The sequence below is a fragment of the Prosopis cineraria genome, unplaced genomic scaffold, assembly GCF_029017545.1.
Source record: "Prosopis cineraria cultivar Desert tree isolate PC_DT_omini unplaced genomic scaffold, ASM2901754v1 PC1, whole genome shotgun sequence".
In the NCBI taxonomy this organism is placed as follows: domain Eukaryota; kingdom Viridiplantae; phylum Streptophyta; class Magnoliopsida; order Fabales; family Fabaceae; genus Prosopis; species Prosopis cineraria.
The window spans coordinates 38,637,316-38,652,552 of NW_026555332.1; the positions used below are offsets into that span (position 1 = coordinate 38,637,316).

A 15,237-nucleotide genomic window follows, 5' to 3' on the forward strand; every position below is an offset into this window, starting at 1 on the left:
TATAACAATTTCACTTGACCATTAATTCATGGACTTTGTTTTAATTAATAATTAATAATAAGTGTGATTGAGTTTGTATCTATTACTGTATTATAAATTGGAGATTTGTTGAATACAATGATCATTAGTGTTGAAACATGTATCTTTAAGTGTTTTTATTTGATTGTGGTATGCGCATTGATTGGTTTCTTTTCCATTAATACATGTAACGTGGGGGTGTGTGCACGAGTTAATAAATTTATGGTGAATTTAAAATTATAAGAAATTCTAATTAATTAGAGTGAGAGGCAAGTAAATGGTGAGATTATAATTAAATTAGAATTATTGTTGATAAACCATCCATAGAAATGGCTCTCATGTGACAAAAATATATTTAAATTTTTAAAGTGAGGGTGAGTGTTTAGCAAAAATTATTTTGCTTTATTAAAAAATATATACATATTTTGTACTAAATTGTTAGCATTATTTTATAAATAACAAGATATTATTCTGTTGTAATTTACAAGAAAATTAATTAAGAGGAGGCTGTTATTTGCATAATGATAAATTGTTAATTATGAAATTTTGGTGGCTTAGCTTGAAATAAGCATTGTAATGATGGTACAAAATTTAATTAATTATCTAATATAGAAAAATTTATTTTAAATAGGTGCATGATCTATTTATTTTGGCATAAATATTCATTATTGTGGATAATGATTTATTTATATGTGTTATGGTCCATATGAGAAAAATAAAATATTTTTTAAATTATGGAATTGTGAATAGTAGATCCTTATTGTATAAAATACACGGATGTTGATTGAATTATTTATTTATGTGAGAAAATCTATTAGTAATTATTCACTTTTAACAGTGATGAAAACACATATAATAACAGGATCATGAAGTTGATTACTCTAAAATTAGAAGTTAAGTTGTGAAAATTTTTCTTAGTATTCATTTTGATGTAAATCCAACACTCATTGTCGATGAGCATTCCTACGATACAAAGATGTTATTAAAGGAAAAAATTGAAAGCAAGATGGTTGTATTACTTAATATATGTATGTATGTATGAACAAATTTTACAGAGTTTGCTGCATTAATTAATGTTAATTCTATGATATAGTTATATTACGTAAAGATTGAGCATATCAAATAGTCTCATAAAAGGATGAGATAAATGAACGTTTAAGAGATACCATAAATATTGATATCACGTATAATGGATTTCCCTTTTATTAAAATAATACAATGATGTAGATTCAATTTTATATTCATGAGAAAAAATTTATTTATAGCCAAATAAAATATTATGTGAGCCAGAGATATTACTTTAAAGTTGGCTAGTAATGAGGCTAAGTAGTTGAGAAACTTCTTAGTAAATAATACTGCATTGAGAGTAAAATTGACACACATTATGTCGATAATATGTAATTGCCAAATGGTGATAGTCATTGCAAAGAGAACAATAGTATAAATAGATATTGTTTGAGGTACAATTAAGCATGTTAAAAGAGAGAGTTATCCCAATTGATTGTGTGAGAACAGATGTAAATATGATGGATCTGTTAACTAGCCCTTGGGAAAAAATTTTAATTATTTAAATGTCAGGGGAAATAGGACTTAAGCTAATTTGAAATTAACGATGATGGCAACCCAACCTTTGTGATTGGAGATCCCATAAAGAAAGTTCAATGAGTAAGAACAAGTCATTTGTTTGTTCTGCTAGCACTAAATTTTTTGCCCCTTCCTATGACTTGAGAAAGGGCTATAATGCATTAATCGGAGGCTTAACTAAAGCTCTTAATGTTTTCATAGTCCTATATGGATGGTGTATTCATTACAGATACACTTAATAAAAACACCTATACAAATACGGAGTGAGGTCGCTCCTATGAGATCCTGGCAAAATCTCTAAAATATTTGTTAAAATTAGGAAAACTCATGGTTGATAATGTGCAAAACCATCGTTAACGACAAAAATTGTGAGGGTATAATCTAACTAATAAGACCCCTAGTACATGACCAAATATGTTGGTTCAATAACAAAGTTGCATTGACTTTTTTGTGTACTAAGTTTTATTGGTATAGGTTTGGTTTAAGTCAAAAGACACCAAATTTGAAGTAATTGTCTTCCGTGTGAATAACTTAGATGATAGTGGTATTTTTGATGTATGAGGGATGTTGTTGCAATCATGTCAAAAAGGCAAGTCTCATGTTACTTAAATGAATGAAGGCCTTAGTTTATGGACACTACAATGTGAACTTGAGATAATAAATGAGCTTAGAGGAGAAATAAGCTCTTACATACAATTGCACACAAGTTAGACATGATTCTGGGTAATTTTTTAAAATTTTAGAAACTATTTTGTGGAGATACAAAATTATTTGTATAAAATAGTTTTTTAAAAAATCTCCTTCATTTTGAAATATATGGGGGATTGTTAAATATTATAAAATATTTTTAAAGTATTTCAAAAAGAATTATTATAAAGTAATCATATTAATTATTATTTAAGTCTATTTATTATTTTAAAACATATAATTTAAATAGCATTGTTATGTGAAACTGTTTTTTATTGTGATTAAGATGATTTTATTGCCTAACATTATGAGATCTATTTATAAAAAGCAATACTTGCCATAAGTTAAGTGAGAGTGTTGGTACTCTCAGCTTTTCTCTCCTCTTCTATTGTATTGATTCATTTTGCAGTTACTTGAGTATATTCTATAAATTTTTATGGTTTTATATCCCTACTTTTAGTAGGAAGAGTCTGTTTAATCCTTGGGGCTGTCGGGCAATCACCCTGGTGTGATAGAATAGCTCTTAAAGACAGTGTCCTTAAACACAATTTAGACTATGATTTTACCTACTATTGCCAATACAAATAACAAGAACTACTAAGTAATGTTTGATTTAAACAAACAATTTACGTGTCTTTATCAAATTATTGAACATTGGCTATAATTTAAAGTTAAAAGGCTTAATATTCTAAAATATTTCTTTTTGTTTATGCACAACATTATGCCTTATTTGGTACGTTGGAAATGATTTTGATAGAAATGAAAATGGATATAGAAGTGGAAATGAATATGAAAACGGGGATGAATATGAGTTTTAAAAATATATTTGTTATGTATATGGAATTGAGAAATTGCTTTTATTTAATGTCAATATTTAAAATATAAAAAGATTAAAATGCCCTCATCTCAGAAAATGGCTCCAACCATGAAATTGAAGATGAACAAAGACAAACGAGTAACCATTAGAGGAAAATTGATAACCACAAAAAAACAATCAAACACTACTATGGTGGAAAGCGTGAGCCTCATGGAATTTGATTACTAGAATGGATAGGAGATTTGTGGAGGTCTGTGACTTGGTTGCTCAAAGCCTTAAACCTAAAAATCAGATCTAGATTGAGAAGGTTACGGAGCGGTCTGGGAAGGGTCAGAGTGGTGGTCGAGGTTAGAGCTTCGAGCTTCAAAATTGGAGCAGGCACAAGAAGAGTCACCTTCAAGCATCAAAAATGGAGAAAAGGTAGAGGTCATCTATTTTGGAAAGAGGCAATTAAGCTTGACAACTCTCTGACATTATCATCGTCTTCCTTGTATATGAAGGCTGATGAAATTGAGTCTCTGAGCTTCAGTTTTTTAGTAGTGTCTAGGGTTTGATAAGATTAGCCATGGTGTCAACCAAATCAAGCATCGACCAAATCATCGCCTTCAAGCACTAGATCGAAAATCGAGAGGGAAGGAGGGGGAGTTGAAGGCGATGCAAGACAAGTGCTGGTGAAGAGCAGCATTGATGGTGTCATTGCTGTTGGGTGTGAGACAAGCACTGATGAAAATGGTGATGGGGTGGCCGAGGATGTTGAAAATTTAGGTAGGGTTGTTAAAGGTAAGAGGGCAAATTTGTCTTAAAATTTCATTAATGATACAATTCCATAGAACCAATATCATTTCCATGAGTCTTCTTATGAAATCCAATTCAACCAATTTTGGTGGAATTGAATTTTACATGGAAGCTAAATTCATGCATACCAAACTAACATTTTTTTTAATTCCATGTCTATTTTCAATTCCATGCTCTAAAATCCACTGTACCAAACAGGACCTTAGTAGTGCTTGTACTTGGTTTTCTTACATTACCATGTATTAAATTCCTATACTTTGGACTTTTAAAACGACCATATAGAGCTAGTTAACCATGTATATTGGTCCAGAGAAATAAAGACCGACTTCTTGCAATGATTGATCTTGAAATTTTTTATTGATTGTTATCACAATGAAAGTGTAATAGGAAATTATTGTCTTCACATGTGAAAAAGGCCCTTTACTCTCTAATATGTAGAATCATTAGCTATTAATTTTCTTACTTTACTTATTAATTTGCCAATATGAGTCGTAAATTACGTCCATTTGTCAGACAAGTAGTAACATCAATTGTTAAATTACTAACTTTACTTATTAATTTGCTAACATCAGTTGTAAAAGTTAGCAATTTAAAAATTGATTTACTTTTTTGTGATTGAACAACTTATGTCAAGTTTTATATAATTATTGACATGTAAATTCATGTAATTTACAACTTATATTAGTAAATTAATAAGTAAAATAAAAAAATTTACAACTAATAATTATACATGACAAGTGAAGGGTAGTTTGATTTTTTCATCGTTGAAATTATTTTCACTTTAATTCTTTTGAACTGAATTGAAGTTTGAAATTTTTTGGAATCCACTAGTAATTAAGTCCCATCCATGGTTCTTAATTAAAATTCTCCTAAATTAAATCAACCAAATAAAATTAATAACATAAGATTTGTAAATAACAAGAAAAATCTAATTCTTTATATAATATGTCTATTTATTTGTAAGAGTTCATATAAATTTACACTTGTATTTAAAAAAAATTCACAAGTTAATTAAAGAAAATAAATCAAACAATTTTAAAATAGCTTACTCCTTCCGTCCAAAAATGTAAGACATTTTTAATAGAATTTCATTCTCAATAAAATAGTTACTTACTATCAAACTAACCCTATTTTTTGATATTTATACCTATTAAACATCCTACAATAAATATAAAATCACTGTCAATTGGGATGCTTTTAAAAAAAGACAATGATTACACTTTGAAAGACTAAAAATGCCTTATATTTTTAAACATCCAACTTCTCAAAAAATGTATTACATTTTTAAACGGAGGGAGTATATCTTTGCTTTTAAAAAAAATAACAATGATTGAAAAAAAGGAATATTATGCAAAAATATCTTTTCTTCCTTTTTTTTCTCTGCGAACATACCTTTAGACATCAACTAATATATTTTAATCAAGGTATCAAAAACCTAATCATCTATTAAATTGACCAAGGTTAAGGATTAGAAGTTCAATTGGGGTTAATCTGAAGTCAAACTAATTATAATAAAATAAAATAATTTAAATAAAAATATATTATTCAAGACTTATAATCTCATATAGTACCACATAGAAGTATAATACAATGGTCAAAAACACAATGATATTTACCATATTTACAATCATCCTTCCATCATCAAAAAGTCTAAAACTAATAATAATTAACACTAAAATCTTCATAAATTTCCTTCAAATTTCTAGGAGAAAGAATTAAAACATTAGGAGTTGATTGAGAAAAACTAGAACCACTACTAACATAATCATTCAAGGATGGAGGCTTTAAAATATTCATTTCTTCTTCAATTATATATGACAAGAATTAACACTAATTATTATGTATAAAAATAATTATATATTCATATAATATTAGACTTTTTAGTAAATATGAACCTTCGTTGACCTCTCAAAAATTGATGGAGCTATAATATTTTCATCATGCATAATAGATAACACTTTCAAAATTTGTGACATTATTAGCATTAAACTCTAGAATTGTCTCTTCTTCTTCTTTAGCAGCCCAAAAGTTCAATTGATCAATGGATTCATAATCAATAAAATAGAACTTGTTTTTTTCTTCAATTAACTCCTTTATTAAAATCAAAGAAAATAAATATCACTAATAGAAAATAATAATAAAATTTATATTCATTACAAATATTTATAATTTTTATTTTTATCGATGCTTTAATTGTATATTATAGTATGTAAAATGTTTGATGTTACAACTTTTTTTTTTATTTTGGCATGGACACATTCAAACAAATTCTAATTCATCGAACCACCACAGGAAGTTTGAGCTGAAAGTAATTATTCGTATTGAATGGGACATGTATAAAACTCTCTCTCTCTATTATGTGACATGTCGCCCGGGCTCTCGGTGCCGCTGCTGCGCTGCATATCAGCCGTTTGCGCGTAACCATCACGCTCACTGAAAGCACGTCGATTGCAAATTCATGTTTCTACGTTCATTCAAATAAAATTTGTGTAACACTGAGCTACGCCGATGCTAACAGAACTACCAGCTTCAGCAAAACCCTAAGCTACAATATAACCGAAAGCAAATTCGCCCGCGCAGGAGAAAAACAGTCCAATTTTCTCTCAAATTGTCCACCTTTGTCGGTGATATGAAGAGCAGTTAATTCACAACTTCGGGGCCCTAAAATGTCGCTCCACGGCGGACCTACCGACCGCCGGGAAGCTGGCTCGCCGGCAGCCGGGAATGCTGTCTCTGGTGGTGGAAATGGAGTCCTCACAAGCGACTCTAGCAGGCCAGCGACGGTAGTTTCGAGCCAGAGGCTGCGGTTGAATCCGAACAAGGACCACAAGCCAGATATTTACGAAGGTTTGCAGTTGGAATTCAGTCCTTCGATTTTTAGCTCGCTGGAGAGGTATATGCCTCCTAGCATGCTCGGTGTGCCTCGGGAAGATAAAGTAAACTTCATGCGGGAGATTTTGCTCAGGTATCTGCCCCCGGGAGAGCAGAACAGGGTGCGTTTCACGAGCAAAAATTTTCTTCCACTATGAATTAGCATCTAAAGTCCAAAAATCGTTCATGCTTTTTTAGCTTGCTTGGAACCGCGCATGAAACTCAAGAATGGGAAATGAATAATTTTTTTTTTTTTTTTGTGGGGGTAAATTTCATGCCTTGCATCTCAACTCACAGGGTAGTAAAACTGCATAAACGGGTGGGTGTTACTAGTTTGTGCGACAATTCTGAATTTACTGGTCCAAAAATATTGATTCTCTCAAGTAGGTAAACGGTTAAAGTGAATTGCTTATTTAGTAGAGACAGATTAAGAGAAAAGAATGAAAGTGTGTCTCATAGACACTTTTATTCCTTGCGTCACTTTTTTTCCCCCTTTTCTTTATTTAGGTGGCGCTTTGCAATTTACCAAAGTAAGTTTCTTGAAGTTAATCTCAACTTGTGAGCGGAATTTGCTCTAAGATGGCACATTAACTCTTTTTCTAAGTGCAATATATTGTTTGTGCTAGAGCTGATGTCTGGTTTGGAACTATGTACTCATGACGTGGTAATAATTCTAGTCAAGCATTGTTTGTCATCCGTCTGTAGCAAGTAAAAAAAAAAAAAGGACTTTTTGGCATCAGAGTATCCGTTAATTTAGTTGTGGTGTCCTTTGCAATTTTTAAATGTTAGGAGTAGATGAAGGTATGGAAGGAAGTTTAAATAATTAAATGAGTAATTATTTGTGTCTGTGTCATTGTTTTGAGGAATTTGTGAATGATATATGTCTTTTAAGAAGTAGAAGTAAAAATCTCAAATTTCCTTGAGGTTCTTTTTTTCTTCTGGAACTTGAAGAATACGCGCTCATTTTGATGGTGTGGACATGGTAAAAGTTTCATATGCAGAGCATGATTTTAATTTTTTGGCCATTCCTGGATGCATAAAGAAGATGAAAGAAAAGTAATAAAAGTTTTGAGGGTGGAGTGATAGGAAGAAAGAGCAAGCAGATTATACTTAACATGAAATTCAAAGTAACATTTTTCCCATATGTGATGCTATAGTAGGTTTTCTTTATGCTTGGGGGCTGGAAGGTGGGAATACTTCTTGAGAATGTGTTTTATGTAATAAGATGTAGTTTATTTTATTTCATGTTTTTTGGTTATTATATCTCACTTATGGCTCATTTTTTTGATGGTTTCATGTAAATCCAGGCTCAGAAGCATAGAGATTACAGACAAAAGATAATATCAAATTATCAGGTATGTCATGTGATCACAATACTATCTTAAGCTTAATTATTTTTTATTTGCTCGGCTGCATGTGTTTGCCCTAATTTAGCATAGAAACTGAACGAATAATCACGGGAGAGAATGGGATGAAAATATGGAGAACATCATGTAATTGAAGTTTGAAAGCAAATGTGCATAAGGAACCTTGTTGTCTAAATCTAAATATCTAATAATGAATCCTTATACTAAAATTTAACTAAACTCTAATCAGGTCTGATCCAAAATAGATCAGTTAGGAAAAAACCTGAAATCAAAACAGATTTGCACAACTTGTATGTTGGCTTAACATGAGGTTGATCTCTCTCTTTCCGTCACTCAAAGTGTCAGGTGGTGGTTAAATTGATAAATACTTATTACAATATAATGATTAGAGTCTGTTTTTAAATCTCCCTAAATCTTTCTTAGCCACCTCATCCTCCCCCTCCCCTGATGAATAAGAGTTAGGAGCCTACGTTTACTTTGAAACTGCACTCTTCTTGGACGTTTTTCATTTGGTACACATTATTATATCGAACTAATTTTTAACTTTATATGAGACTTGCAAAGAGCAAATGCATTTTCTGTTTATAATTAAGATGTGTCTTGAAATAAATAACTACTTATATAGATCGTGTAAATATATTCTTGTCATTTTCTTAAAATTTGATATAGCTAATTTTTAACTTTATATGAAACTTATGGTGTTTTAACTAGTGAAACTATTTAGTACATAAAATTTTATGTGAGCATGCATTGTTCTTTATTCATAACTATATTTTCACAACTAAAATTGGCCCCGTATATTATATGAAATCTAACAAATGATGCTTACTATTCATGACTTATTAATAGTACAATTTGTTAGAGTCCTTATATTATATACATAAATGAAAATTTATTTGATATGCTGCATTCAGTTGATTCCTGATAGATTTGATAAATGAGGTAAAAACAGAAGTATTATTCGTATCCATCTGAAGTGTAGGAAGTTTATTTCCTCAAAGTAAAGATTAACGTTTATTTTGGCAACTGGAGTTTCAATGATTTATTGCTCATTGCAAATTCTCATGAAATATTCTTCTCGTGCCTTGCTGTGGAAATCATCATGTAAAGTTTGAATTATGCAATTTACCTGGGAGGAGAGCTTGATATCTCCTTGGATGCGGTTTATCTCTAAACATGTATGATGATGCTGTAGCAAAACTATAACTATATTTGAAGCAGAAGACTTTTTGAACAAATGGTTTATGTTTAGATTTCAGATATGCTGATGTATGATGATTATCTTACCTATATCTCCTGTATTCTGTTATTTCTAAGCAAGAGTTACTGGTTTTCTATGACACTTGTGCAGCCTTTACACTGTGAGTTGTATGCTTTGAACCCTACAATGTTCTTCGTCCCAGCATTTCTGAAAGCAATCAATGATAATACAGAGCAAAGCTTTAGAAGTATAATGTCTGAGCCCATTCCAGGCATTTTCACATTTGAAATGCTACAGCCTCCCTTCTGTGAGTTATTGTTATCTGAGGTACTTAATCATTTTGACTATCATTTGGAAGTGGTATAAGCATTAAGCAGTATTATTCCTCTTTTAATTTTAAATTTGCACATGCATATCCTTGTAAATGTTAGTTGGATATGTATAATTCTTTTTGTCTTTCTAGATTGAAAATTTTGAGAAGTGGGTGAATGAAACAAAATTTCGAATCATGCGTCCTAACACGATGAATAAATATGGTGCTGTACTTGATGATTTTGGCCTTGAAACGATGCTTGACAAGCTCATGGAAGGTTTTATTCGTCCTATATCTAAAGGTAAAAGATATTTTTTTAATTTACACTCATTAATTCACGGTGATTTCCCTAATTTTGTATGTATATGCCAGAAGAAGCTTATCATCCTCTATTAAAATTTTCATTCTTGGTGCATGTTCAATTAATTAGTTTGGTTATTCTGCAGTCTTCTTTGGAGAAGTTGGTGGAGCAACCCTAGATTCTCATCATGGATTTGTTGTTGAATATGGTAAAGAAAGAGATGTTGACTCAGGTATTTTTTTTCTGCCTGATGCATTTCATTTTACTTGTATACTTGAAAAGAAAACTGTTGATGCTGAGCGTTGTGGCTGTATTCGTAATATTAGCTACAATTGACAAATGATAGTACAGCTTCACTATGGCCTGTGTTAGTATTGTTAGCTATAATGGGCACGTTTTTTTTTTTAAACAAATTCTTATTCCATTATGTCTTAGAATGTGTCATAAAATGCTCCCTCTTAAACTGCTTCCGTTTATTACAAGCATCCTGGCTTTATCATCTTTATGTTCCTCATATTCACTAAGGCTATATTACCTAAGAAGAAAGCAAAAATTTGTTTGATCATTTCACTGGCTAAATACAATTATACTGTGCATGTATACTGAAGAAGGCTAGGATCTTCATATGTCAACCCTGCAATAACCTTATCTTATTATGGCTAAGGGGCTTGTTGACAATCACAGTTCCTACATCCTTCTTTTGTTTAGGTGTTGGAATTTCTATATATGTTCCAAAGCTCATGCATAATTTATTTTGGGTGAACATATCTTTCAATGATATAGGATTCCGTTACTCCTGATCTCCTGAATTAGAACTTGTCCATTCGGTTTACGATGTATGAAGTAATGAAGTCTATATATATACAATCTTACATTTGTAGGTTTTCATGTGGATGACTCAGAAGTAACCTTGAATGTTTGCTTGGGTAAGGAATTTTCTGGAGGGGAGTTATTTTTTCGAGGAACGCGATGTGATAGGCATGTAAATACAGGGAGCCAGTCAGAGGTACGTCAATTCTTTTTTTCTTTTTTTGCCAAAGAGGTATGTCAATTCATAAAGATGGAATAACATAATTACATAAACGAAGATTGGCATTGAGAGGATCAAATACTTAATATATTGATTCATCATTTTTGGGATACGCATACATAGTTCTACTCATACTTGTAGAACAGGTGATCTTCAAGTATTGATTAGGAGAAGAATCTATCTCTATGATCTTGATATTTTGTGATATGCAGCAGCCTGAGTTGTCATAACTGATTTACTGTTTTTCGTTGTCTTGAGTAATCATTGAGTTGACTCCAAGAGAAATGAACATGTAATTCTTTAGAGAACCATACAAATAATTTTTGTTTTGGGAAGTCTCTGCAAGTTGCATAACATTTGCAACTAATGTTATAATGAATTGAAATGGTAAAATATTTCTCATTTTACGTGTTTTAACTGTATTTGATTTTTTTCCTATAGTGGCATATCTTTGTTGATAGTGAAAATATATTATGCGGTTATTTGTGTTTGGGCTTATATTTTGCTCAGATGGAATCACTAAGGATAGTAGTTTATAAGTGCTATGGATATTTTTGGACCATCTCTTGTTATACTTCGTATATGGTTGCACACTTTTTTGATGAAGTCATTTAAGCAGGAGATATTTGACTACTCTCATGTCCCTGGACGAGCTGTGCTTCATCGTGGTCGGCATCGCCATGGTGCTAGAGCTACTACGTCTGGTCATCGGATCAACCTACTTCTATGGTGCAGAAGGTGCTTTTGACTTTGCTTGCCCCAATTACTAGTTTTGTAATCCCTTCGATCTAAATGTAGGAGTTAGATGACTAATTTACAATGATTAAGGAGACAAGTTAATTACTTGTAAAAATGTGTATTGGTTTCCTTAGAATACCCCTTTTTAGTAATTACGTTAGTATCTATCCCTATTGATGGAAACCCCCTTTTAGTAAGTGCAATTAATAGGGATAGTTTGGGAAAAAATATAAATTTCGGAGACAGTAGATTGAGGTCTTACATTCAGGATTGGAACAAGTCCGCCTACTAACTCCTACATTTAGGGCAGGAGGGGAGCATCTCCTACATTGAGAGTTTGTCCTTCGTTTTTTAAACTCTGATTTGAATTCTTGTTCTTCAAATTTTAATTATTTTGTGTCTGAAAAGTGGCTTCCTTCGAGAACTAATGGGGGAATGGTCCACTTGTTATATCCTCTTCTAATGAGTTTATGTAGATTGTTCCCAATTCCAATCAAAAGGATATAAATAAAGCAAAACTCAATTGTGTTGTTTATTTTTAAGTTTCCTTCTGCGTTCTTAACCTGTTAAAAAAACCCCCTAAGGCTGCAGCTTTTATGGGTGGAAAGGGCAAAGGTCTTGCATTTCTGTTGTGCAATTGCTGCAGCATCCATCTGCGATGTCATTTCCCCACTCTGAGTCTAATCTCTTTCTTGAGAGGATCAATTACTTTAAACCCATATTGTTTTTTGATTTTTCTTATGAAAGAGAATCAAATTTATGAAATACATTGCATTATTTCTTTGCAGTTCTGTCTTCAGAGAGATGAAAAGGTATCAAAAAGATTTCTCCAGCTGGTGTGGTGAGTGCAATCGTGAGAAGAAGGCAAGGCAGCATTCATCAATTGCCGCTACAAAATTGGTAAATCTTCATCTAATTTTCATTCTTCTAGCTCATGCATCATGAGGCAGATTGTTTGAGTGAGTTATAACTTGTACGTGCACTGATAATGAAGTCTCCAAGTATCGTACTCTGTTATCAGTGTTTCCGTATGAGCACTGAGTCAGAGTTAGTCGACTGCTGATTCAGGGAGGCTTTGTGCTGAACGATATGAAATATTCTTTCTAGATATTCTAAGACATGCACTGTACCAAAGAACAAAAGAGGATGTACTGGAAAAGTAATTAAGCATTTTTTTTCTTTTTGATAGTAGACTTCACTGACAGTAGAGATTATTTTTCCCGAAGTATGGAAGGCAAAGGGTAGACTTATCTCAACTAAGTTGTTACAAACACAAGGGTTGGGATTCGAACCCTTAACTACTTGCTAAAGTAACAAGAGCTTTGACCACTCACACTAACTTTAGTTGGTAGTAATTAAGCATATTTATTCACCCAAGATATTGAAATTGATTTTTTTTCTCTTGGAAAATGGGTTAAATGATATTGAGCTTTAGTAAATTAGCATTCATATTTCTAAAGAGTCAAAATTGAGTTCTTTTTATAAAATGTATTACATGGATATTAAGGTCTGGTTTTCTGAAGAGGGCAAAATGTTGAATAGATGTGTGTTTGAAGTAGATGGATAGAAACCTTATGCTAGAGTCTGCTGTGTCATTTTGCAAGTCCTGATTAATTTGCCTGGCTTTCACAAAGTTGTTCATTACATATGTATTTTAAATTATATTAAGCAATGTTGTTTGATTGGCATTTTTATTATATATCTTTTGAAGCCACATAATGAGTGACTTGCTGCTGAGAAGTACTCAAGAATCTGTCATCTATCTTGCCTTTTGATGGAAGTGCTTTCTGACTGAAGTTTATTTCTTTTTTCGAGTGAACAAAGTTTATTTCTTTAATCTTTATTGTACCGCTTGAAAATGCATGGCTGATGTTGCGGAATTTAACTGCAGGAACTGTTCAAGAGAGAAGAGACCACCACATAATCCATGTTCAATGGACAGTCATGGTGCTGTATTCTTAATGCAGACAGCAAATCGATGCTGTTGATGATGTTCAAAAGTTTTCTTCAAGCTTCGTCGTCCAGGGGACTGTAATAGTTTCCATTGGAATGGTAGAGCTTCTTGGAAATAAGCTTCCAATTTTCTCACTCCTAAAAATTTGCTATCCGAAACTCTTGAGGTTGTATTTTAGGTCTATGTGCCGTAATATAATGCTCTTTTTTTTTTTTGGCCCCTTGTGCACAGACTTACTATTCAATGGCAAGTAGTTTAAGCCTTGGATTGTCATAATTATGTGTCACGTTACAGCCTGCATAGTTCTATCAGAATATATGTAGTTACACAGCATAGCTGTTAGCATATTCAACTTTTGAAGTTGCTATTTTCAATAAATGAGTTGAGACTCGAAGGGATTGAGACCTTGTCAAGCCAGAAAATTTAAACGACCAGGGTGTGTTTATTTTTTTATTTTTTTTTGGATGAATTAAACGACTGAAGTTTTAATCGGTTTTGGGGGTTTATCATAAAAAAAGATTAAGGATTGGCGCAAGTACGAATTAGTCTATTGAGATGAGTGTCAAATAAAATGATTTTTTCACGCATTACTGTTTTATATTGTTCACAGCGGTGTGAAATGTTATAAATTTTATATTCAGTCAAATTACTTTACTATTATTTAAAAATACCCTACATGACGAAATTTAAATGATGATAGAAGTGAACATTTGGAGAAGTCAAATGATATTAATGCCATCAAAAAGGACCAATTACAATGTAAGTCACCGATGAAAAAGAGTTTGAAAATATGAAAAAAAGTCAACAAGCCATTAATAGAGCAGAACAGCCTGAGCATTTGGTATGTGCATATCTCGGTCAAATAAGTCCGCCTTCTCCCGATGTCCTTCCTAGTTGAAGGATGAGGAATTATCAGAGCAACCTCTAATTAGATTTATTTAAAAAAAATTTATTTTAATAAATATAAAAAAATAAAATTAAAAAATAAATCTGGACCGTCGACGGTCGACTAGATTTTTCATTTTTCCCAAATGCAGCGATTCAGTGAAGGTGCGGAGCAGGAGAGGCGCAGAGGAGGCAATCCAAAGTCCGATCATTATCTGCATTCTGTGAACCAAAAAGCAAACCCTCAGTTTCTCTATCTATGTCTGCAATCATTTTGACAGTTTTTCTCTCCCTTATAACTCAAACTCTCTCATCACTTCTTCCAGGTTCTTATTTCTACTATCTTGGAGATTTGAGGTTCTTCCGTGGCTGACGTGCTGCACCCACAAGAATTGTTGAAGGCAAAGATTTTTCAAGATTTAATCGCGTGCCTTAACTTTTTATGGGATCCATGATTGCTTGGTGTTTATATAGTTTTCTTGGGTTACGGTTTTATCCGAATTGAAATCCCCTATAGTGGCTTTGTACTTTTTTTTTTTTGGGGTCCTTTGGTGATATTTGGAAGGAAATGATTCCCGATTCCTCTGTAATTGTTTCTTATAGTTTTCTATGGTCAAGACTCCGCATGTTTTATTTATTTCAAATAATATCACACAGCTTTGAACGTTCCCCCGAT

At 32.2% G+C, this 15,237-nt stretch overlaps 1 protein-coding gene and 1 long non-coding RNA gene across 2 annotated transcripts; both read left to right on the plus strand.

Moving 5' to 3' along the window:
- Positions 1–6,282: 6,282 nt before the first annotated feature.
- LOC129305276 (2-oxoglutarate and iron-dependent oxygenase domain-containing protein CP2) lies at positions 6,283–14,098 on the plus strand. The gene is made up of 9 exons (XM_054945297.1): positions 6,283–6,894; positions 8,080–8,127; positions 9,491–9,667; positions 9,804–9,954; positions 10,100–10,186; positions 10,836–10,960; positions 11,604–11,722; positions 12,511–12,622; positions 13,614–14,098. Exons 1-9 carry the CDS (start codon positions 6,568–6,570, stop codon positions 13,644–13,646), a joined length of 1,179 nt encoding a protein of 392 aa, XP_054801272.1. The 5' UTR covers positions 6,283–6,567; the 3' UTR covers positions 13,647–14,098.
- A 333-nt stretch (positions 14,099–14,431) lies between these two features.
- Positions 14,432–15,198, plus strand: LOC129312667 (uncharacterized). The gene is made up of 2 exons (XR_008593653.1): positions 14,432–14,763; positions 14,888–15,198. It is a non-coding gene; the product is annotated as an uncharacterized LOC129312667 (long non-coding RNA).
- The last annotated feature ends 39 nt before the right edge of the window (positions 15,199–15,237 follow it).

Bases quoted from the DNA above. Each gene is read 5' to 3' on its own strand.
- LOC129305276 (XM_054945297.1), top strand. From the start codon at position 6,568: ATGTCGCTCCACGGCGGACCTACCGACCGCCGGGAAGCTGGCTCGCCG. The intron at 8,128-9,490 runs GTATGTCATGTG...ACACTTGTGCAG, and splicing joins AGATAATATCAAATTATCAG to CCTTTACACTGTGAGTTGTA. The intron at 10,961-11,603 runs GTACGTCAATTC...TCATTTAAGCAG, and splicing joins ATACAGGGAGCCAGTCAGAG to GAGATATTTGACTACTCTCA.